Source organism: Parus major, chromosome 6 (assembly GCF_001522545.3).
Source record: "Parus major isolate Abel chromosome 6, Parus_major1.1, whole genome shotgun sequence".
NCBI classification, from domain to species: Eukaryota; Metazoa; Chordata; class Aves; order Passeriformes; family Paridae; genus Parus; species Parus major.
In genome coordinates, this window is record NC_031775.1 from 24,385,385 (window position 1) to 24,408,778 (window position 23,394).

Here is a 23,394-nt window from a genome sequence, read left to right on the forward strand (position 1 = left end):
AGGGGAGTGAGGGACATAAGGCATTCAAAAGTGAGAAGAGGCTCAAACCTCCATTGGGAGGAGGTGTGGAATCCTCTTTCTCTGCTCTTCCCACAGTGCATCCTGCTGGGCTTGTCCTAATGGTTCCTCAGCCCAAGCCCAGAAAGCACAAATCCCAGAAATGTGTTGGATGTCGATATGTTGGATGTCACATTACTGTGTCTAACATAAAAACTCAAAGCTGAAGCATGCAAAATTGCACACTGAGAATATTATAAGATCCTACTGCCTGGAGCAATGTCAAATGGCCTTCTCTTGATCTGCCAGCCCAGCCCAGACTCTAGGATCAATCACTGTATTCCTAGGAGTGATGTAAAGCTTTCAGTTGAACAGATAGAGAACTAGATCCTCCACTTGGCTCTTTTCACCAGGGGAGACACCCTTGGACCTTTTGCCACATCCATCCTCCCACCTGCCTTAGCAGGTCCCATGCACTCCTTACAGAGCCACCCAGACCCACTGGGAACATTCAGCATTTAATCCACCCACCAAGAGATGTGCCTTTTTTCTGCTGGCACACGGCAATTTCAGACCATATGTGTGCTTTCCCTTAAGGGTGGGCAAGAAAAATTCTTTATTATTTTTGTATCAGAACTGCATGGCAACTACTGTGAAAGGCCAAGTGTGAACAGCAGAGAACTAGTAGGAGCTGAGATGAGCTCGTGCCATATCCCAGCCTCTGAGACAGAAATCTACTATTACAGAAATGGAGAGTGGGGAGGGAAATTAGAAGACTGTAAGTAAAAAAAAAGCTTATTGTAAAAGCGGAGGTCATAGCTCAGGTTTGCCTGATGAATGCTGAGATCAGGGAGCACCACACAGGATTTCAAGGAGGATCAATCCTTACAGGATTGTAAGGAGGGATTTCAAAGGAAATTAAGTAGAAGCTTTAGAGGCAGGATGAAACTGTAAATAACAGCATCATAAATGGATCTGAGAGAAGCAGTATGGCTGGGCAAGGCAGGAGCAGGCAAGTTTTTTTAGTTATTTTGAGCACACACCAAAAGAGAGCATCAAGATCAGACAGATCGCAGAGCCAATGCAGCAGCGTGGGCAGCCGGAGACACCCGGAAAAACCACAGAGCTTCCTGAGCCCCAGCAAAGGATTGGGATTGCTCAAGAGCTGAGGACCCACCTTATGCATGACAGCTGCTGGAGCAGGCACTCGAAACCCTGACAAGAGCCTTTCTCCTGGGGCACCTCTGAGTTATCCTGATCTCCTGTTTAATTTAGGGAGCAATTAGGGAAGCAAAAGGCCATTGTAATGATGGCTTCATAAGAGGGCTGGATGCATCGCCCCACTCTGGGTCTGGCCAAGTGACAGTCAGGCTCTGATGTCATCCCTAAGGACATTGAGCCTGTGGCTGCAAACATCTACCAGCCCCACAGAAGGATGTGTGGCCCTGCTGTAAATCACGGTCCCATGTCACGCCTTGGGACAGGGGACAACAGGCAGCAATAGCAGGTGGCAGCCGGGGGCCTGGCAGGACAGCCTGGAGCCAGTGCTCCAGGGGAGAGCTGCATGTATTAATTATTGACTAGTGAAAGAAGAAATATGAGATTTCACTGATCTCTATGTATCTCTCTGTGCAGGCAGATTTCTGCACCCCAATTAAACCATGCTTGGGCAAGGAGAGGGGCAATACCTGCACTCACCACTGGGCTGGGGCACTTGGATGACCATAAGAAATGATGCCAGTAACACTAAAAACTTCCTGGGTCCAACAGCAAAACCAAGGTTTTAGGAGTCACCCAGGTTCCATGAGAGATCTCCCCCTCCAGGGTACAGCTGCTCCAGACCAGCTCTAGCCCATCACTACTACAACAACTGTGTCATTAAAAAAATAAAAAAATTACATGTAATAGCCTCCAAACAATTTTTCGGTATCTTTATACCACTCCTGTGCAGCAAGAAATGCCTGCCCATGGCAGACAGGCAGCACAACTATCACTTAGAAAATGACTTAGTCCTTCTAAAAGGACTGCAGCAGACTTTTAAAGGCAGGTGAAATTTTATAAAAGGATTACACTGGGATTAGTATGAAAGGAGAGAGAGCAGGTGCTTCTAGGAGCTTTTGCAGACCAAAATCCAAGGTTGTCTAGGCCCTCACCCTTTAAAACCCTCTCTGAACCCTGCCAGATCTGTCCAGGGGGTGATTTACACTGGTGCTACCACTGGAACAAACTGAATGGATAACACCTGCGATGTGGGCAAACATCTGCTGTGTGTGATACCACCAGAAACAGGTCAAAATGCACCCACCAAAGGGGAGTCACCATTTGTGCTCAGAGCAGTAGATCAGTTTTCCTCTGTTCAGCCCAACATGGGCACTACACACAGGTGTGAGATGATTCCCATGGCAGAGGGGAAGGAAGGCTCACTCTCTACCCGAGGGCTTTCTCATGGCACCTCACACGACCTGGCAGATTTGCACCTAAACCCACACCTTGCTCTGTTATGCGGCACTGCAAAATAAAGCGCTCCAGCAATCTTACCTCTTATCTAACCCAATCCCCAAATGATGGGGTGGATATTTTCCCCACTTCTACAGGTGTGAATTTATCAACATCTCTGTGGGCACCCAACCTCTGCACCCCTGGGCCACGCTCCCCTCGCTGTGCCACCCTGTACTGAGGGCAGCCTGCAGCCACAGGCTGCTGAGAAAAGGTCCAGGGACCTCCCACATTGTGAGTGCTTGCCTTGCCTGGAAGCAGGGGCCATGCCAATGGTGTGGGCAGTGGGGCTGAGCCAGTGGCTCACCCCATCTCACCCCAACTCCCATTTCCATGGGCCCACAGAGCTGTACTCACATCTTCCACTTTTGTCTGAGAAGCAGCTTCCCCATTGCGTCGCAGAGAAAAAATTGACAGTGAGACTTCAGGATGAGCTCTAAGGTTGAACAAAGTACAAGAGAAGGGAAATAAAGAGAGGATGCCCTTAACTGGCTGTATTTGTAAGGCTGCAGTGGATGAGCGTGCTGGACCATGGCTGTTGAGTGTGCAGAGCTGGCAATACTGCAAAACTTCTTCCCTTATCACTCCTTCTGTGCTGCCTCTCTGATTCTGTGTGCTTTCCGCTGCCCACACTTTTTTTTGTACCCCACAGCCCATGTGCCCTAAAGCCTCCATTCCTTTGGAATGCCTGCCCTTGGACCATTCCTTTGGGAATACTTTTCTCTGTGGAAGTGCCTTTAAAGAGAAATTATCCTGGAACTAAGCTAGAAGGGAAAGGGATCAAAATTGTCATTATTCTGGCTTCAAACCTGGGATGTCACACTGGGAAAAGCAGTACCTGCTATTGATGGCTGAATCAGCACCAATTCATACAAAGCATTTGAAAAATCACTAGAGGAGTGTTGTGCATGTGCACAAGGATGACCAAGAAATGCAGCAGGTAACAAAGGATGCTGCCATTAGGCAGAAGATCCACAGTATTGACTCTGGATGCCCATACACATCCTCATCTTCTGGGAGAGGGGCTGAGATTTTTAAATTATCTGATTTTTAAGCAATCGGATGCTGGCTGCCTCTGCTGCCTTTGGTGTGCTTTCAGCAGTGACTCTTGTACCTAAAGGTGAGGTCATGGAAAGCCTTCTGCCCGATGGTGAGCCAGCAGAGAGGTGCCCTCAGTGCCCAGCCAAGCTGGACAGCTGCTTGTGTCCAGGTCTCCAGTGGCTGCAACCGGGGTTGATTAGAGCAGTCACACCACCAGCTCGATCCCTGCACAATTAGAAAGCCAGTGACTTTCTGACTGATGTTTTAATGGGAGCGTTCGTCCATGCACTCTTGTAAAGCAGGAGTCGTGTCTTATCTCAGCTAGTGAGTGGAGCACATAAAAGCCAAGTACATTCTGAGTCCTTCACTTGCCTGGATGTGCCCTATGGCTCAGCTTGTGTCCCACCTCCACCTCTGCTCAGGTCGGCCCCTGTTTTCCCAGCTGAAATCCTGCTCTTAGGGATGGCCAGTCTCCTGCGGGTGCTGAGCACGCCTGAGCCTGGCAGCGGCGGTAGGTCCCGCTCTGCTCCCCGCACGCCAGGCTCTGCCTTCTTCTCTTCTTCAGGCCACAGCTAAATATTTGTGCCCTTCCCCCTACATCAGCCCGTTCTGGGCTGCCAAATGCAGTGATGGGACAAGTCGTGGCATTGTTATTGTGGCAGCAGCCATGCGGTGCTGCCGGCACGGAGGAGGTGCCATATGGCCACGGGAGAGGCTGGGTTGAGCCGCACGGCACGGGGAGCTGGCCCAGCCCCGGCATGTGCCGTGGGAAGGGCATGTGACCGATGAAATCCTGCAGCCATGCTTCCCAAAAATAGCTGCTGGCCCCCAGCAATTGAGAGCCGTCGGTATTTCATTGCATGCGCTGCAGTCTGGGGCACCGTCCCCTCTCAGATGATTCAGGTCCCCGTGATGCTGCGGGCTCCAGGTACCAATTAACACTAATACAGCACTTCTAAACGCCACCGCCTCTCTTCTCTGCCCCCCAGCCAGTTCCGGTCCCTGCGAGGCCGGTGAGCCCGGTGAGACCCACGGAGCCCCACGGCAGGCAGGTGTGAGCAGGTCCCCACGCCCCAGCACATCTCTGGGGAGCTGCTTCTCCCCAGCCGCTCCCACAGGGCTCCTCAGTGGAACCAGACCAACCCGACCGGCCGGGCAGGAGCGGGCTTTTGTGCTGCAAACGTAGCGCCGTGTTTCGGCTGTTGCTGTCACGGATGGAAGGGGAGCAAGGAGGGTGTTGGAGGTCATTTGATGCCAGTTTGGTGGTAGTGGAGTCCACTCCGCCTACCGCCTCAAAATTCATGGACCCGAGACTGCAAATGACTCCTGAAGTGCAAATCCTTGCCCTTCCTCTCAGTCTGGACAGGTCCTGCGCTCTCTCCTCCGGGCGCAGTTGCTCTTTCTTGCCTTCCTGACTTCAAAACAAGGGGAAAACAAGCTGTAGTGTGCCCAGCCTTGACCCCAGGTCTGCAGGGATGGATGAAGAGGGTAAGGGAGGCTGGTGCATTCCTTGCCTGCTCTCCGCCTTACATTCACTTTGGAAAAAAATAATTTATGAATCGCTTTTAGAGTCTGAGCCCAGAGAGAGCTTTCTGGGGGACAGTGCTTAACAGAGGAGGAGTAATTTGGCATTAAACCGTTGGTGCTTCATGCCGAGGGGCCCCTTTGGAGTTTGGGGCTGCGCCTGCAGTGCTGGCCCCCACGGCTGGGCGCAGCATGGGCTCCCCAGCCCGCCCGTCACGCTGAGTGCCTGATCAGGGACAGACCCTCGGGCAGTGGCGAGAGGTGACACGGGGTGACAAGGGGCAGGGCAGGCCCGGCTGTGCCTCTGTGTCCTGGGGGCGGGTGCAGCTTGGCCCCACCGCTACACCGGCACCGCCAGTGCCACCGTCCCCGGGGGCGCGGTGCCACCACCGCCGGCACCCCTTTCCAAGGGGTCGTTCCCCTCTGCGGAGCTGTAACACATCCCGGGGCTGCCGAGCGGCGACCCGCCGGTCCCCCCCGCCCCGGGACAAGCCCGGCCCTGCCCCGCCGGCCGCCCCCCCAGCGCCGGGCGCCGCGCAGCCGCCGGCGCTCGCACTCCGCAGGCGCGGCCGGGCCGGGCCGCCCCGCCGGGGCGCGGGGGGGGCGGGACGGCGGCGGCCCGCGGGGTGACAACAGCGGCGGGGCGGGCGGCGGCAGCGCTGGGACCGCGGCGGCCGCCGGGCTCGCCGGCAGACAGACGGACGGACGGACGCACGCAGAGCCGCACGGGAAGGCGGCGGGGCATGGGGAAGCGCGGCCGGCCGCGGAGGGAGCCGCGGAGCGCAGGGGCGGCCGGAGGGGCCCGGTGCCCCCTCGGGGACATCTGCAACACGAGCCCCGCCGCGGGCATGGACACCTTCCTCTACAACGTGCAGGTGCTCCTGGAGGCCGCCAGCTACCTGGAGCGGATCGAGAAGGAGAATAAAAGTAAGTGCGGGCTGGCGGCCGTGGCTGCGCGTGTGCGTGACCGCGAGGCGGTCAAAGGGAGTATGGAAAAATAACCCAAACTTTCGGCTGGCTGCAGGGGCCGGCGACGCAGTGACAAAGGGCGCCGGGGCCGGCCTGCACCCCCCGCGGCAGAGGCGTGCGTGCGACCCCCGCCGCCACTGGGGAGACCGGGCCCCGGGGGGAAAGTTTGGGATGGAGAGTGGAGCGGGACGGCGCGGGGAGGGGGGGGGGCGCATCTCCGGTTCTCGGGGAGAGCGGGTCCGGAGGGGCACCGAGAGGGGCCGGGGGTACAGCGGGCCCCGCGCGGGGCCAGGGCCGGTGGCGGAGCCGGAGCGGCGGGGGAGGAGGCGATGACACGTCCCCGCTCCCCCCGCCGGGGCATGGGCAGAGTCACGTAGGCAAGTGGCAGCGCTCGCCAGGTAGCCGGCGGGGAGGAGAGGGCAGGGCAGAGCAGTGCAGTGCAGGGCAGGGCGAGCGTCCGGTGCGGGGCGGCGGCCAGCCGCACCGCTAGCCTCCTGCTCCGCGAGCGCGGAAGGAGCGCGTAGCCCGCGGCTTTCCCCCCGCGGAGCGGTCTCCCGAGCGGGGACGCGAGCCGCGAGGGACGACGGCACCGCGAGGAGGACGCGCTTTGGGAACAAAGGGGCGGCCGTGGCCCGCGGCGGAGCGCGGCCGCGGACCCCGCGCAGTGGCGGAGTGCACTCCAGCGGCGCTGCGCGCCCCGCCCCCGCGGGCGGACACATGGTTCGCACATGGAGCCAGCGCGCCGCGCTCATTGGCCGCCGCCTCCCGGGGGCGGGGCCGCGCGTCCCGCTCCGCCAATGCGCGGCGCCGGGGTCCCCGTGTGACGTCACGCGTTGCCGAGCGGGCCGGGGGGGGGCGCGGGGCTGGGGGGGCTCGGCCCGGGGGCTCCGGGTACCTGCGAGCCCGGGGGTGTCACCTGCAAACCTCGCCGGGAGCCCTGGGCTCCGCTCCGCCACCGGCGCTTTGCCCTCGGTTTTCTCTGGTATTCTTTGTTTTGCCTTTATTTTTTATTTATTTTTAATTTTTTTATTTTTTTTTACTTTTTTATTTTTATTTCTCTGCCCTCCTCGGTTTCATGTTTGCGGATTTTTTCCTCCGCGGAGCATGTGGTGCGTTTTGTTTTCCGTTTAACTTTACAAAGGGATCAACGAGTCCCTCACCACGCGTCTCCATCGCACCATCACCTTCTCCTCGCGGTTCATCCCCTACGGCAGCTGTAGGTCCCGTGCAGGTGACGGTATAGGGTGCCCTTGTTCTGCGGGAAAAGCTGCGTGCACGCAGCCTTCCAGGGAAAGGGATCCCACTGCGGAGGAGCTGCCCTGCCGCTAAAGCTGCAGCCAAAAGCCCTTGTTCTTTGCTCGCCCAGAACAAATCCAGGCTGCTTTTCTGTTTTTGAAAGTTGAGTTAATATTGGGGTGGGTTTGTTGGTTTTTTTTATGTTCTAATTGTTGTTTCGTAATGAATCTGCAAAGCCAAGCGTCTGAGGAGCTGAGCTGCACCGTGAGCAGCAGCAGCAAGCAGGAAAATGACAGGAGACACCAGCAAGAATTGGGTTTGCATGTGAAAACAGCAGCACCCCTGGTTTGGAAATTGAACGTGAGACCGCTGGTTTGTTTTTTTTCTCAACAAGCGCTCTTGTTGTGAAGGAGAACTGTCAAAATCATGGCTGTTTTTCGGGGTAGGGGAAGATAGAATTTTCCTTGCCGTTTAGATGGATAGTATCTGATCTTTTATACACTCCATTTAAAAATGCATCATTTTATACGGTTCCTTGTTTGGAGCTGGAAAATGAGTAGGACAGCAGTGTACAGGATTTTTTATTGCTAGATTTTTAAAAGAGGTGTTTGTATCTAAATAACTCCATTCCTGAGCACTTGTTTTCACTGAAGCTTTCACTAGTAATTGTTGGGGTCATAATGCTGAAAATCGTCACTTTTATTAGGCAATTCTGCAAAACCTTTCAATATTTGAATGCACAATCAAGACATTTTGGGGTGAAAAGTCCCATTTAACCAAAGGTTCAGCTGATGAACGTGCTGTTCAGAACGTGATTGTCATAAACCAGGCAGCTTTTACGTGTTGCTCCCAAACAAAGAAAAATGCTGCTGGGATTGGAAAACAATCTCTGAGCATTACTGGCCCTATCTAAACTAAGGAACAGCTGCAGAAGCGGGAGGGTTATATCCTAATGTATATACATCTCCTTTCTGGGAAGGAATTTGCATGTGGAGCTCAGGCTATTGCACCAAGAGACTGCTGTGCCCTATCGTCTGCCAGGGCAGGAGTGATTCCTCAGTGCACCCAGCCTGACAGAGATGTTTGCTAATGGCTGGTCACTCCTCATTACAGTCTCTGAACTCACAATTACCAATAATAGGGGAGGCTAGCTCAAAAAAGTTTGGTGATGGAGACTGCCAGCCTCAGTTACAGTCAGACTTGGTGTTTGCCTGCTTCCTGCAGGATGCCCAGGTCATTTGACCACGGTGTTACACAGGGCTGTAATGAGCTATTTTGGTGTTACTCCCATCAGGAAGGTGGCTGAGTCACAGCCCTGTTGTGCCAGGTGCTGTACATGCAGGGGAGTGACAGTGCCCTGCCCCAAGGAAACAGAGTCTTAAAAAAATAGAGGTGACAGGTAGGTGTTTGTCTCTTCCTGGCCAGGATGGGTGACAGGGACAGAGCTGGTTAAAGCACCAGGATGCTGGCTGGGATCAGCATCACAGTGATATGGAGCTGATGGGCTTCAGTAGCCAAAGGAAGGAATTTAAGGAAGGGTTATTGAGGCTCTGAGTGCTCTGGTGGTTTTCCTCTTAGTTTTATGGTTTCTGATAAACCACACTCTGTCCTCATTCATTCTTCCAAGCCTTTGGTGGCTGTGCTAGGTTATTCACCTTCTCAAAACACTGTCCTCAGCAGGAGCAGATGCTGATCGGTAGAGAGGCCCCCGAGAGGTGGACACAACCTCTTCTCTTGTGGATCCAAATGCTTGGATATCCCAGATGTGCATGTCACACCTTCTGGTGATAGAGGAGCAACTACAAGGATGTTTTCAGCCCCCAAAACTCACCTACCCTTGTCTGCAGGTCAGTGGTGCAACGCAGACAGCGGAGCCTTCTATGTCTAGGGCACGACTTCCAGATAAAGCAGGAGTTTCCCACCTGCCTGAAGCTCAGGGAGAAATATGGAGACGATTATGATTTACATTTATAGGTCCCACATCCTATCATTGTGGGCATGAATAATAGCAGAGGGGCCCTGGGTTGGCTGGGTGGTGTGGAAACAGAACCACAGGGCAGAGAGCCATAGAGCAGCATAGGATATACTGTGGCAGGGGGAGACAGTGTTCAGGAGTGGCCTCTCAGCACCATCCTTATAGTATTCACTTATATTTTAAAGTATTAGAATAAAAATTACGGGCGTTACAGTACAGTGACAGGGAAGATTAGATACTTCTTATCAGACTCCTTGGGTAAGCTGGAGTATTTTAGCTACTGAAATATAACTGAATTATTTTTCCAGTTGAGCCTCTGGGTGGGAATAACAGTGCTGCCTGCCTTACTGCAGTTCTCATGGTGAGACCATAAAACCCAATCCCAACACACCTTGCTAACTAACATGTACAGTTTTCCAAATGACCTGTTTCTAGAAATTTAAGCCTGGTATCCAAGGAATAGAAACATCATATGAAGAAAGTTACAGTTGCTGTTTTCAGAAATGAAAGTTGTGCTGAGGGCAGCTCTGTTGATATATCTGTAACCTGTGCAAATACCACTTCATGAATAAGCATGGCTGAAAAACTGTAGCAGCTGAAATGCTGGAATTTGGAAGATGTTTTTAAAGGGACTTGGAGTAAACTCAGCTGAGGTTTAGTATGTGTCAGGCATCCCTCTGTGCGTGTGGACTCATGTTTTTGTCAGTAGGAGTTGCACAAATACGTGGTGAATGCTTCAGATACGATGACTTATCTGTAATAGGCATGGTGTGTAATACATTCTGATCTCACTACCGATACACACCTGTGTTGCCATATCCTCTTCCAAAAGCATGGAGGCAATCAAATCTCTGTAACAGGGGTGACAAGTTCACAAGTCTAATAGAGGTATGCACACATGGGACAGTGGACCTTGGCCCCTCACGGGAGACAGCTAGATCTTCTTCAAGTGCTGGCTGTGTTTATTGATCTTCTGACCAGGAATAACAAATTTGTCCTTTGCTCCTGAATAGTTCTCTCTGAGGGAGAGAATAACTGAGCCTTGGGGATGAGTTAACAGTATCTTCATCATGTGTCTCCTTCCATTGTTTATGTGCTGTTTAGGGTATTTTTCTGACAAACCAAAGAAATGTCAGAAACCTGTAATTAGCAGAGGGTGGAAGAAGCTGAGACTGCCTCTGGTTTGTGTGCAGAGCTCCCATTGTGTCAGTGAGAGCTGAACACATGGCTCAAGGTCAGTGTAGATGGTCTTGGGTCTTATGCTGATGTGATATATAGAGCAGTGTGGGCCCCCTTTATTTATATATTTTTCATCCAACTCACAGTAAACCCCTTTCATTCCTCCTGGTTCATGACCTGGCCACAGTGATTCATGTGTTAGCCACTTCCACGTTGGGGTATTTTGACTCATGCTGTTTGGACCTCAGCATAGAATTCAGAAGGAAGCCACAGCAGGAGAAATGATAGGGCAGAGGTAAAACCATGGAACTGTGCCAGAAGCACTGCTGAGAACTGATCACATCCCTTGTCAGCAGAGCATCCTGAGAGCTGGCAGAGAAGCACCTTCTGCCACTGGCTGAAGAACCCTACCTTCTTGTTATTTAGCTGAAGGACTCTGTATATTTTTTCTTATGGGAATTCCTCTTAATTTTGCAGCTGGATCAGTTAAGCGACTTAATCAAAGTCACAGAGTAAGTCACTGACTCAATATAAATTTGGGCACAGCACAGGTCTGAAAAAAGAGCACATCTCCTGGAGAGAAGGAGCAAGTGGCCCAAAGAGCCAATAGATCTGTGGCTTTCACCTTATTGTTTGGCAGAGCTTAGTCTTTGAATCAGTGTGTACTTTCCTGTTCAAACTCTTGGACATCCCAGCGGTTTGGTTCTGAGAAACATCTGTCCTCAGTGGTGGATGGGTTCCAGATACCAGTGGGAGTGCTGAAATGGATTATCTGATGCCTTGTGAAAGAATGAAGCTCCCGGATGAGAAATGAGGCCACGTCCTATAGGCAGTTGTAGGTCCCTTAGTGAAGGTATTGCAAGCCTTGGAAGGGAGTTGAGTAGGTGTGACTTGGGCTGTTCTCCAGTCTGCTGCTGCAAGTCCTGCAATATTGAGCTATTAAAGTCCTGACTACAACAGAGACCTGTTTGTTACAGTGTATGTTGATATGTTGTTCCCCACACTAGAGAAACAGGAGTGGTATGGATCTGCTGTTCCCAGAAATTTGGGGAAATCACTGAATCTTTGCACTGTTTTGAGAGTGCCAGAAAATGGTTCCTACCAGGGATCTCTGTTCATGCTTTGATTGCACAAGTGTTAGATTTCAAGCATTTGAAAGCAATATTGAGAGTTTGGAGGATTTTGTGTGAAGGTGGGCAAAGGAAGCGCTTATGACTGTTGCCATCTTGATGTTCCTTCCAGAAAATGCAAATGGTTGGGGATAGGAGGATTTTAGCAAAAGACAAATACAGAATAAAAAACAAGGCAGCTTAGCCAAAGGGATTGTCATTATTGAAAATAACTTCCACGTTGCAAAGCATTGTGTTATTTCTAAGGTTTGTGTTCAAAGCAGAGGGTTGGGCATCTTGATTTGTGAGGCGTGTTCCTGTTCCACCTCTGACTTAGGGTGTGTCTTCATGTGAGGAATTATGCTGCTTACACCTCAGTTTCCCTTCCTGCAGAGTGGAAAGAAAATAGCTTAAGCAGTTTCGGGTTTGAGGAGCTTAAAACACTACTTTTGGAAAGCTCTTAGAAAATTTCCCTGATGGAAGTTGCTAGTTTAATGCAAGTGATGGTGATGTTGATAAAAAACAGATCACATCTGTTGTACTTGATGAAAATAGTACAGCAGCATTTCAGATGTAAATATTAATTGATTTCTGCACTGCAGATTTCTTCTTGGGTATTTAAATTATTGCTAAGGAGGAGGGAAAGGCTATCAGAGAGATTAACAAATCCATTATTAAGGCTGGAAATGGAGGGTTGCCGAAGTGCCATTTAATAAAATGTAAAAAGCCCCTTTCTAAAGGGCGAAGCAGCAGAACACACAATGAAAGTGAATCACAGCTGCCAGAAGGGATGCCAAGCAGCAAGCACTTATAATCAGAAAACTGTACTTACAGATCATTCGGAGCCACTAAATTAAATGATCTCATTCTCCCCTAAAATACTCTTCTCTTAGCCCCTCCCCAGTGTTGCCTGTGGATTGCTCAACCACATTTAAAATCTGACTTTGGGGGCTTTTTGGTCAGCAGTTGAATGGCACTGGGCCTCTTCGTGCTATTTACTTTCCACCCACTTTTGTTTCTGTCACACTCTGGCATTTTGCAGGCTGACCTGCCCACACGAGCACTTGGGATGGCAACTGCAAGATTTTACAGATCTGCTGTGGCTCCATGGTTTACTTGCCTCTTCTCTAGGGCTCCTTCTTTGGGGAAATGTCCCAGTTTATTCTCAAATTTATCTTTGTTTCACACAGATTTTTTTTTTTTTCTAATTGTACATTATTTACTGCAGAAACAAAGACTTGGAAGCTGAGCTGAAGTGTAAATGCAAGAGCTTATCCTACATCATTTCACACAGAACTGATCCTGCTGTTACTTCATTCCAGGGCTGATTTAATTCACCATGTATATCAAGGTCTCCCTCCTTCCTCCTCTCTTGTTTTGTATCTGTAACTTTACCTTCATGAGATGAGCATACCACTCTGATATGCTTCTACCCCTTCATTTTCCAGCCATGGCTTTCCCTGTTTAATCCCTGGAGTGGCACCACATATCTCCCAATGTGCCAAAAGAAAAGCTAGTGATAGAGGATGCTCACAAGGGCCTGTTTTGAAGGGATTTTGTGGCTTCATCATGAGTTTGAGGGGTTGGAGTTGTGGGGTTTGGGTTTTTTAATGTTTAGTATTGCTAATTCTGAGAGGCAAATGGCTTGCTGGTTTTGAAAGTAGGTTAAAGGAAGCACAGTTAGAGCTCAGAAATGCTCTTGCATTAACCTCACTGTTGTGGAGATATCTGTGCACCTGTGTCCTTTTCCCTAATCCAAGATCTTATGAATAGTCCTTGAGACTGCTCAAGTTTGGAATTTTCCATGTGCTTTTAACAGACTCCTCTATGGGCAGTTTCCAGTGTAGAAATATGAAGTGGGGAGAGAGAATACTTCGTTCCCTGAGTTCTCCCCTGGACAAAAGCCAGTCTTTACATGTGCTGTGGTCTGGCTGGGTGTAAGTGTATGAGTGGTGACTGTCCTGTCCGAGCAAGGGCTGGGACTGGCTTTCCCAGAATGAGGGAGGGATGTCCCTGGAAGTGTCCCAGCTTCCTTTATTTTTCAGTTATCCCACCTTAAGAGAAACAAAACAATTCAACCCCTAGAGATTCAGAGATGAAAAGGTCTGTGTTAAGAACTGAATAGTGGTATTATTTTTACCTCTATCAGCTGCAAGCCTGCAGTTTTCTGAGGAAACCTCAGAAATGGTGAATCAGCAACTCGTGTGTAGAGAAAAGTTAGCTACCCTGAATCCACTTTTTTCAGGCCTTCTCTAGTTGAGTGCTGCCAACTCTTGCACCTCCATCACGAGTCTCCTGATACTTTGTGCTCTGCCTAAAGCCCTTGCTACCAGACATAAGCCGTTTATTGAGAATCTCTGCTTTTTTTGGGATTTTTTTCAAGACACTTTTCTGTCTCCCACTGTGATGGAGGAATATTGGCAAATGTAACCAGTCATGGTCTAAAGGTTCAGAAAATAACCCCAGTCAGAACTACAAAACAGTCTTCAGAGGGTTTCTAAGTCAGAATCAGTTGGAGATTCAGATATTTACTATGGGTGTTCTGATTCCGATCTTGAATGTTCTCTGAGTGCATCCTTTTTGAGTAAGTCAAATATTTTAGAGACTGGTATCATACAATTCTATATTGTCAGGTTTTTAAGCTCCATTCCAGCTAATGGTGAAGTTGGTAAAATTCAGGGTGATAGAACTCATCCAAGGGTTTGTACCTGCATGAAAATCAGAATGTAAATACATTATTAAAATTCTGAAAAGATAGATCATACTGAAAGGTGTGTGACAGCATTTGTTAAAATGTTGAAGTGGTCACTGTTGTGCCTTGTTAATGTGCTACTTCAAGTACAGTGAGTTTGCTGTCTATGGTGTCTCTTGTCTATGCTCTTAAATCATCTGTGCACATTGAAAAATGGGTCATGCTGCTCAGCCTCTCATGGAAAACAATGTATCAGTCACTTCAGGTGGGAATTCCTGGCACCTTTTTTTTTAGTTACATCTCTTCAGGTGAGATGTGGAAAGTTTCCACACTGTGGCTTTGTTTTTTGTATCCTCTCTGCTTTATCCTTGCCACAGCCCTGTCAGTTCCATGTGGGTGGGGATGGAGCCATCGCCTGGAGGACTGTGTCCAGTTCTGGGCTTCTCAGTTCAAGTGAGACATGGAACTCCTGGAGCAGCTGCAGTGGAGGGCTACAAAGTTCATCAGGGGACTGGAGTGTCTCTTACGAGGAAAGGCTGAGGGAGCTGGGCCCGTGTAGCCTCAAGAAGAGATGACTGAGAGGGGGTCTAATCAATGTCCGTCTGTTTGAAGGGAGGTATCAGAGGCGCTTTTCGGTGGTGCCCAGCAATGGGACAAGTGGTAATGGGCAGAAACTGATATGCAGAAGTCCCACCTGAATATGAGAAACTGTGCAAGTAACTGAGCACTGGCGCAGATTGCCCAGAGAGGTTGTGGAGTCTCTCTCACTGGAGATATTCCAGAGCCATCTGGATACAATTCTGTACATGTGCTCTGGAAGTGACCCTGCTTGAGCAGTGAGGTTGAGCCACCGCGGTCCCTCCCAACGTGATCCACTGTGTGATCCTGTGACCTGACCGCCAGTACCTCAGGGTCTGGGTGGGCACGGAGCCATCTCCTCAGGCGTGGGGACACACAGCCGTCGCCCCGGGGGGGTCGTGCGTGTGTCGCTGCCCCCGACACGCTCCGGCGGTGCCTCGGTGCTCCCGGGAACTGCATTTCCCAGCCCGCCCCGCTCCGCTCCGCCCGCCCGTGAGCGCCGGGCAGAGGTAAACAAAGTGCTGCGAGGCGGCGGGCGGGGCGGCGGCCGGAGGGGCCGGTCCCGCCGCGGGGCTGCCGGGCTGAGGGGGCCGGGGCTGGGATCCTGGCAGGGCCCGGCGCGGGGGTGAATCGGGCTGGCCGCGGGGGCAGCGCTCGGCCGGGCCCTGGGGACGGGGCTGGGGCAGGAATAAGCTCTCGCCGCTTCCCGGCGGGAGCATCCCGGAGCGGGTCCTTCCTCCGGCATTTCCTCGCGTGTTCCCTTGCCGCCCCTCGCCCTCCCAGGAGAGCCGCCCCCGGGACGGTGTGACGAGGCCCGGGCTCTGGGCAGAGACGGCGATCCCCGCAGATCCCCACCGCAGCCGCCCCCGTGTCCAGCGGGGAAGCCGGGAGCGTGGGGCGGAGGGCGGCCCGGGGCTGCGGAGCCCCCCGGCCATGGAGCAGGTCCAGATGATCAACATCCAGCGGCTGCTGGAGGCGGCCGAGTATCTGGAGCGAAGGGAGAGAGGTAATGGGGGGAGGATGGGCGCCCTCCGTGAGGGGAACGGGTCTGGGGTCAGATCCCCACCGAGGGGGCAGAGTGACCCCGGAGAAGGGATCAGAGCGAGTGTTTGCTGGTGGGATGCTGGTAAGTCCAGCAGTGAAGGGCTGGATGAAGGATAGGGCTGATGAGTCCTGGAGGTGGTGGATGAGGTGGAAGGTTGTTGCAGAGTGGGGGGGATTGACGTGGATGTGGTTTCTGGGAGGAAAAGGGGGGATTGATGTGAAAGTTTTCCACTGGGCAGGAGGGATGGTGATGGGTGGTTCTGGCTCAGCAGAGACATCTGTGTCACAGTGAAATACATCTGGCTTGCCTGGTTCTCAGATAGGTTGGGCAGGAGGAGAGAGATGAGGCGCTCTCTGGACTGTCGTGGATTTTTTTTAATATTTTCAGTGTTTGAGTGGTGGTGTCCTTCCTCCAGGGTTGGCAGAGACTTTATACTTCCCTTCCTTCCTTTTCTTCAACTTCCAGTCCACTTCCCTGTGAATATATCCTCAGTCATTTCCCTGAGCTGTTGTGGTTAAGGGCCTCCCCAGCTAGGCCAAGGAGTTAGTGGTGAGGCCTGCCTGCTGACTTATTTCCTTTTCTTTTTTTTCTCCTTTTCTTTCTTTTTTTTTTTTTTTTCCTGGTGTTGGCTTTTTGTTTGTTTGTTTCTCTTCTTTTTGTTTTTAATGCCTTGCCTGTTGATTCTCTTGCAGAGTGTGAACACGGCTATGCCTCAACCTTCCCCTCAGCTCCAAGCCCAGGACTACAAGACCCAAAGCCCACACGGAGGCTGAGCCGGGCTCGGAAATACAGCGGCAGTGGCAGCATTGCCAGTATTGCCACCAGGTACGATGTGGGCAGGACAGCACAGGGAGCAGGGCTGGCTGTGGGGTTGGAGCTGCAGAAGAAAGTTGGAGGCAGTGGAGAGAAACGTGCTCTCTTGACAAAATGGGAAGAGACTGAACAGCTAGAGGGATTCAGAGCTGGGGCACACAAGTGCAGCGTCCATTCTGGATCCATTGCACTGGAAGTAGAGGGGACACAGGGGAGCTGGATCTGAAGTGGCACTGCCAGCTGACACCATGCCAAGTCTCAGATGCTGCAGAGGAAAGGGGAATAGGGAGATCTGTTCATAAGGTTTAGGGAGGAGGTAGGCAATAGCTATTCCCATTATATACAGCTGATGTTTTTCCAACCCAGAAATCACTGCTTTTAAGGGATAGTGCATGTGCAGCCTGGGTGCTTTGGGATTGTAATGACAGGCATGATTCGAAGCAAGGAAATGTTTTGAAATGGATCCCCTACAACAAATGGGAGAGAGGGAGATGACTGACTGTAATGTACAACATGTTAAAAATTCAGTTCAGGAAAACAAAGCTGTCTTTCAGTCTGTCTTTCAGGGCAGTGGGATTTCCCAGCTTTTGATAGCTTGGTAATTGTAGAACTCCATGTTTTTGACACTTTTCTTATTATACAATGCCATGTTTCTTGGTTTCTTAAATCTAGAAGAGACAGCAAGATTAAGCCTATCGCCTGGTGCTGTGGTTGCATCTGCCTCTTACTTCTCATTTCTGTTTTTTTTTTATTTTTGTTTGCTACCTTCTGTAGATCTGTTCAAACCTTGTTGAGACCTTCTGGGATAGAGAAACTTTAGAAACATAAAGTATGCCTTTGAAAAGGCATTAAAAGGCATTTGCAATCTTGCTTTTGCTGCAGCAAGGCCTGTGCAATCCATAAAATGGTGGCAGGTGGCTCAGGTGATTAAGGCTTTCTTAGGGCTATTGGGAAGGACCTGTAAAGGCCTAAGGGAAAGGTGCCTTTGCTTGCAGTGATTCTGCTTCCACAGCATTTGATAATAAAGGTTATTTGAAGTGATGTTAGGACACCTTGCTCTGGGGAAGTTTTCTTCATCAGGGTCAGCATATCTTGAGCTCTTTGTATGCTGAATGTTTGTATTTGCTTCCCTACCTCATCCAGCCTCTCCTAATTTGAGGGCAGTTGTAGCTCTTTACTGTTTATCATGAACCAAAGCCCCCAGTCCTGTGACTTTGTGTAGGAAAATGATGGCAAATGCTGAATTGAGGTCGGTATTTTTCCCTCTAGGTTTCCCACATACTATTTTTCCATCCCACACCTCTTTGTCTCAAAGGCCTTTGTCATGGCAACCTGCCCTTCTCCAGAGGAGGGCTGGAAGCACATCCCCCTCAGGAACTCCTTAGCACTGAATCCAGCAGCCTGTAGGCTGGAGAAGGATGCAGAGCACTCCCGGTCCCTGGGGCCAGGGTGCTCAGCAGGCCCTGCCAGCACAGAGCCCCAGGCACAGTTCTCCCAGGGCAGCTCTGGTGCTGACACCAGCCTGCTGGGCCCTTGAGCCTGACAGGCTGAATATGTTCATGTGGGGGAAAAGGCAACAGAGAAGCAGAAAAGGTACTTTCTAGTCTTACTTAAACCTTCTTTGTACAAGGATTACTGAGGCCTAATTGAATCTTTAGAGTGAGAGTGTTCTTACCCAGAGTGTGTTGTTTCCCGTGGTTATTTCAGCCTCAGGGACTGACCATATCAGGTCTGTTCCAGACTGGTCTCTGGAAGAGACCTGAGTGGGTCTTTTGGGGAGCTCAGACCTTACACGCACAGTTGGAAATGGAAGTTTCTTTTAGCACAAGTCGTAGCAGCTTGCACTTGCTGTTGGAGATGGCAGGCCTTCCAGATGGCTGAAGTGCCGGGAAGTGACAACTGTGAAGTTTAGGGTGCCTCCAAATTCACTGCAGTGTCTTTTGTGTGATGCTGAGTATAGCATCAGCCTTGTTTAAGAAAGGCTCTGTATCATCTCTTCCTGTTAAAATCAAAGGGGCAATTCAGTAAGTTCTGTCTGGTGGAGTTGGAATGGACTTTGAATTAAATATCAAGTCCTTGATGAGGAACAAAACTTACATTTCATGTGTGGACAAGAGATTTTCTTAGATTGCTTTTGTCTCAAAATGTTTCATTAGTGTAGAGAAATTATGTATTTAGATCTCACGCAGATCTTGTAATTGAACAGCCTCCTGTAAAAATGTCTCTCAAACAACCTTGGGAAAGTGACAGTGTTTTCCTTTTTTTTTCTTTTATTTATGCACTTTTACAAATTTGCACATGTACATTGTTGATGGTATTTATTTAACCAAATAATCCATTATTTTGTGGTGCAGGGTGTTTATGAAGCCTAGTTGCTTGTTTGATTCATAGTTTAAATCCAAGTACTTCCCTTCAGCATTTGTAGCCCAGACATGACAGCTATTTCCTCCCAACTGGCTCTGTGCTGTCATTGCACAAACACCCAGAAAGTTCTGAGGAGCAGACAGGCAGTTCTGAGGAGCAGACAGGCAGTTCTGAATGGCAGTGGTGGAGCAAATCATATTCTTATGGAACTATGGTGGTCTAACAGTTTCAGCAAAATAATTATTTTCTACCCCAAATAGGGGTGTGCAGGTAAGAGGGAAAACATTGCTTGATAATTTCTAATTAATGTGATGCAATTTTAAAGAAGGATGTTGTGGCTCAGGTTCTCTTTTCTTTTGCTTGTCTCCATTGTGCAACCAACGGCATGGAGATTGCTGCAGAGGGCTTCGCTCTGCAGTCATTATCTGCATGAATGTGCAGTGTTTTGTGTAGATATTTGAAAGACCTAGTGAGTTTGAGATAAAACATGAACGTGTTTAAAAATACAGTTTTGCTTTAGCACAGATATTTTGGTATAGAATATTATCCACCTGCAGAAAATAAGTGGAGAATCACAGTCATTGTTACCTGGTCTTTATAATAGACAAGAATCCTACTTAACATGTAGATAAAAGCAGAAACCCAAGCAAATTAAAAACCCAAATTAGTCAACATGTGTTACTTTTGAATTGAATATTGCCTCCTTAAATTTGCTCTTGACAAAAGAATGTTTAGTTTTTTGGAATGGGATGAAAATTGAGCAGAGGTTTGTTACAGCATGTGGTATCACTTATTTAGTGTTACTTTCTTCAGAAGATGTTTCTGGGGCAGAACCTGAGTTTTAAAAAGTTCTTAGAGAAGTGAAGTAGTCTGTGCTGGGAGTGCAGTTCTGTGGGTACATTAACTTGCACACAATGGAAACTGTTCTCATGAACCCTACATGTGCACTTCTAATAGACCCAATTGTTTGAAAGGTTCATTATAGTTAGTTAGGATTAGCCTTGTTTAATATTTATACATTTTGGAAAATAATTGAGAAGACTTTTTAATCAATTTAAATAATTGTGTCAGCAGGAAATAAAATAAACAGTAGGGCTGCTAAATTATTTTTTCCCCCAGTAATACCATCAGCTTAATGAAGTTAAGATTTACCACAAAATCTGAAAATACGTTACAATATTAGATTGTCATTTATGTTTTGTTTTTATTTAGGCTCTCAGGCATGTAGAAAGCCTGTCGTTTTTCGGTCTAATCCTGGGGAAATACCAAGCATCCTCCCAGCAGCACTGGGAGACCTCAGCTCTCCCAGGAGGCCCATGTTGTTAAAGGCTCTCAGAGAATCTATTGCTCAGTTCCATGGGGGAGGATTTGATCTCTGTCCAGTTTCTTTTTCCTTTCATTTTCCTCTCTTCCCGTTAACCTCCCTTGTGTCTGGGACTGCTTCCCAAGGGCCTTTCAGACACCTACAGTCCGGTAGCAAGTTGCTTACAGAGCTTGGAGTCAGCAGCTGTGATGAGTATGGTAAGGCATTTTGGACATGTTATCTTGGAAATCTGGGTGTCTGGGTTTCTTTGCCCTTCTGGCTGTTCTACTGGTGCAGCTCCTCATTTTCTCTGTCATTGCACTCTCATCTACCCATATGAAACTTTTTTTCACACTTCTAAATCCCATCACTTGGTTTCGTGCTGGATCTTCTCTGTAGGCCTTTGCTCTCATAGCCTTTGAAACTCTCTCTTGAGGGTCCATATGGAGACTGTACTGCTGAAACCCCCAGGTATTCTTGGCTTTAAGCTTGGTTTGCTCATGGTGGCCCAGAGCAGGGACTGGGAGGGGTGTGTAGGTGTGCATTAGGTTTTCCATGTGCCTTAGGTGATGGCTTCATGTGGCACAGGTTCAGAAACATGGGTGCAGAAGCTCAAAAGGATGTGGCTGCAGGTGAATCTGCAAGTCAGCCTTGGGTGTCTGGTGCACAAGAAAAATGATTTACCACAGTGCCGCTGTACCTCACTGTGCAGGGGAGGAGTAGGGGGGTTGGTGAACACTGCAGTTTTAATATATTATATGTTTTCTGTCAAAGGAGGCTTCCACCCTCTGCCCCCCACATCGTGCTGCTGACTGAGTTCTGGCAATTTTCACTCCTTCCCAGAGCCTCTGGAGTTAGGATAGTGCTGTAATTATGATTTTATTGGGAGAGAGGGTATGCAGGTGGCTGAATGGTTTGCCTGTCTTGTGTAAGGAATTCCTGAAAGAGCAAATTGCTGTGTCAACTCTTGTTGATCTATTTTTCTGCACAAAGCCCCTACCCCTGTCTTCATGTCCCAGAGACCTGGTCTCTGAGACTTTCTGTCCACAGCTTTCCTGCTTCCTAGGCTCTACCAGTTACTTGTTTCTGGATGATACTTTGTTTATTTGCTTGTGATGTTTTTTGGGTTTCTTTTTCATCCTCTTGCACTGGATCACACCTCTCTCCACAGCTAGTGGGAGTTGAGTTTTGACTTGCTGTGTGTAGGTGGGTTAGAATCTGGCCCTTGTGTAATATGGGGGTGATAGAGGCTGCTTTCTGCCTCAAGCCTTGTAGTGAAGCACTGTTCATGGCTCAGGACCTGGCTTTGCTTCATAGAGTACAAATCCACACGTGTAAAACAGAACGTGTGAGATCTGCTGTGCCATGTTTTGAGTTATACTTCATTTTGATAATCTACAAGCAGTATGATTAGTATCTGGAATCTTCATCTTGCTGTTGACACTTTGTCTGGAAGTACTTGGAGACAGGATCTTGTCTACCAGTAGAGGGTATACCTGAATATGCTGATTAATTTTTCAAGAAAGGGAAGCTGAACAAAGCTGAGCTGTTCAGGATTGTTTTTCTCTTAGAGGTGTTGAGGGAGGCTGGCCACTAATATTGAGTATAGTGAGGTATGTGCATGAGTTCTTTTTTAGAAAGCATAATGCAATATAAGTATTGGGCTGGGAAACTGGATTGGTGGTCAATGCACAAGAAGCAAATCACCCCATATTCAAATCCTACTGTCTTTGTAGGTTTATACTGGCATACAGGTGCTCAGAGAAAGCTGGCAGGTAGGACTGCACTCACGTAACTCTGTTCAGCCTCAGCACATCTCCTCTGCCCATTCAATGTAATTTGCCCCAGTGCAATCTGCAAGTGTAGATAAGCAACTCCCAGTGATGCTGGAGTTTCTGAACCTGCCAGCACTACATTGTGTGAGATCCTGTCATGATTTGGAAAACAAAAAGTATCCCATGTAGGTGAGGTTTTGTATACAGTGTCTTCTCAGTGGTGCTTGGCTTTGCAGTACAACTGGCAGGTTACCAGGGAAAACACAGAAAGTGGGGTGAACCCAGTAAATGGCATGAGAAGCATAAATCCCACTCCCTGGTGAGGAATGAGGCCTCCAAAAGTGCAAGAGCTGATGTAGCAATTTCCATGGGTGAACCGACTGTGTTCCTCTTTGTCACCCTGTTTATTTTACAACCCTCCAAGGAAGAAGATCCTGCAGAGCTGCAGTTCCTGTTTTCCTTTGTGTATTAGCAATATAGCTGAATATAGGCATATCTGGGTGGCAAGGAGTCTATGCAGAAACCTACAAATCTAGGCTCAATTTATACTTTGTACTTTCAGTAGTTGTAAAATGTAATTTGTGTTCTCTTTAGACAATCCATGTTGTGCAAAGAGGCCTTTGTGTAAACTAGAAGTAGGCCCAGTTGTTGATGTTATCTGCAACTGAGCTGTAATTCTCTGCTGCAGCATCTGTCTGCTGTGAAGTATCACTGTGTGTGGCTGAAGGCTCATGATCCCTTTGTCCTCCCAGATTTGGGGGAATCCTCTTCAGGACTGTGCTGTTTTGCAGCAGTGGGAGTTAGGGCTCATGCTGTTCGTGTTGCAGCACTGCCCAGTTAGTGCTGTGCTGCAGCTGCTTTGGGCTGATTTGCATCACTGATCACAGTGCTGGTGTGATGACAGGAAATTTCACATTTTGGTTCTTATGTTCTCAGGGTCTTTTGAAATGTGAAGCTTGTTAGACCCAGCCCCTAGAGAAATATGGTGTACTGGGGTGGTGGGGATGGTATTTGGGCCAAATCTGGTCAACTGTTCCCGCAATTGTCTTGTTTTCTCTTTGCATCGAATTTGGTGTACAGGCAATTCTCTGGTTTATTGTGTATTCCTTGTCAGTTGTTTTGATTTTTTTCCCATCTCAGCACACTTGTACCCTTTTTATATCTTTTCTGTGTAATGCTTCATCCACAACACATGCAGGGATTTATCTTCATGCTTTTGTTTAACCTGACCTGGTGCTGTGCTCAGCAGTGAATTGGTTGTCACCTGTAGTGTTGTCTCCATCTGCTCCCCTGTTTG

General features: G+C 49.3%; 1 protein-coding gene across 2 annotated transcripts in view; it reads left to right on the plus strand.

Moving 5' to 3' along the window:
• The first annotated feature begins 5,697 nt into the window (after positions 1–5,697).
• MXI1 (MAX interactor 1, dimerization protein) overlaps positions 5,698–23,394 on the plus strand; it is a 56,534-nt gene continuing 38,837 nt past the window's right edge. Inside the window, exons 1-2 of one of the 2 annotated variants that reach the window (XM_015633043.2) lie at positions 5,698–5,985; positions 16,535–16,667. In XM_015633043.2, the coding sequence (XP_015488529.1) occupies positions 5,802–5,985; positions 16,535–16,667 (317 nt within the window). In that variant the 5' untranslated portion in view covers positions 5,698–5,801. Of the gene's footprint in view, positions 5,986–15,420; positions 15,804–16,534; positions 16,668–23,394 lie in introns of those variants that run through there. The other variant, XM_015633044.3, reaches the window with a different exon arrangement.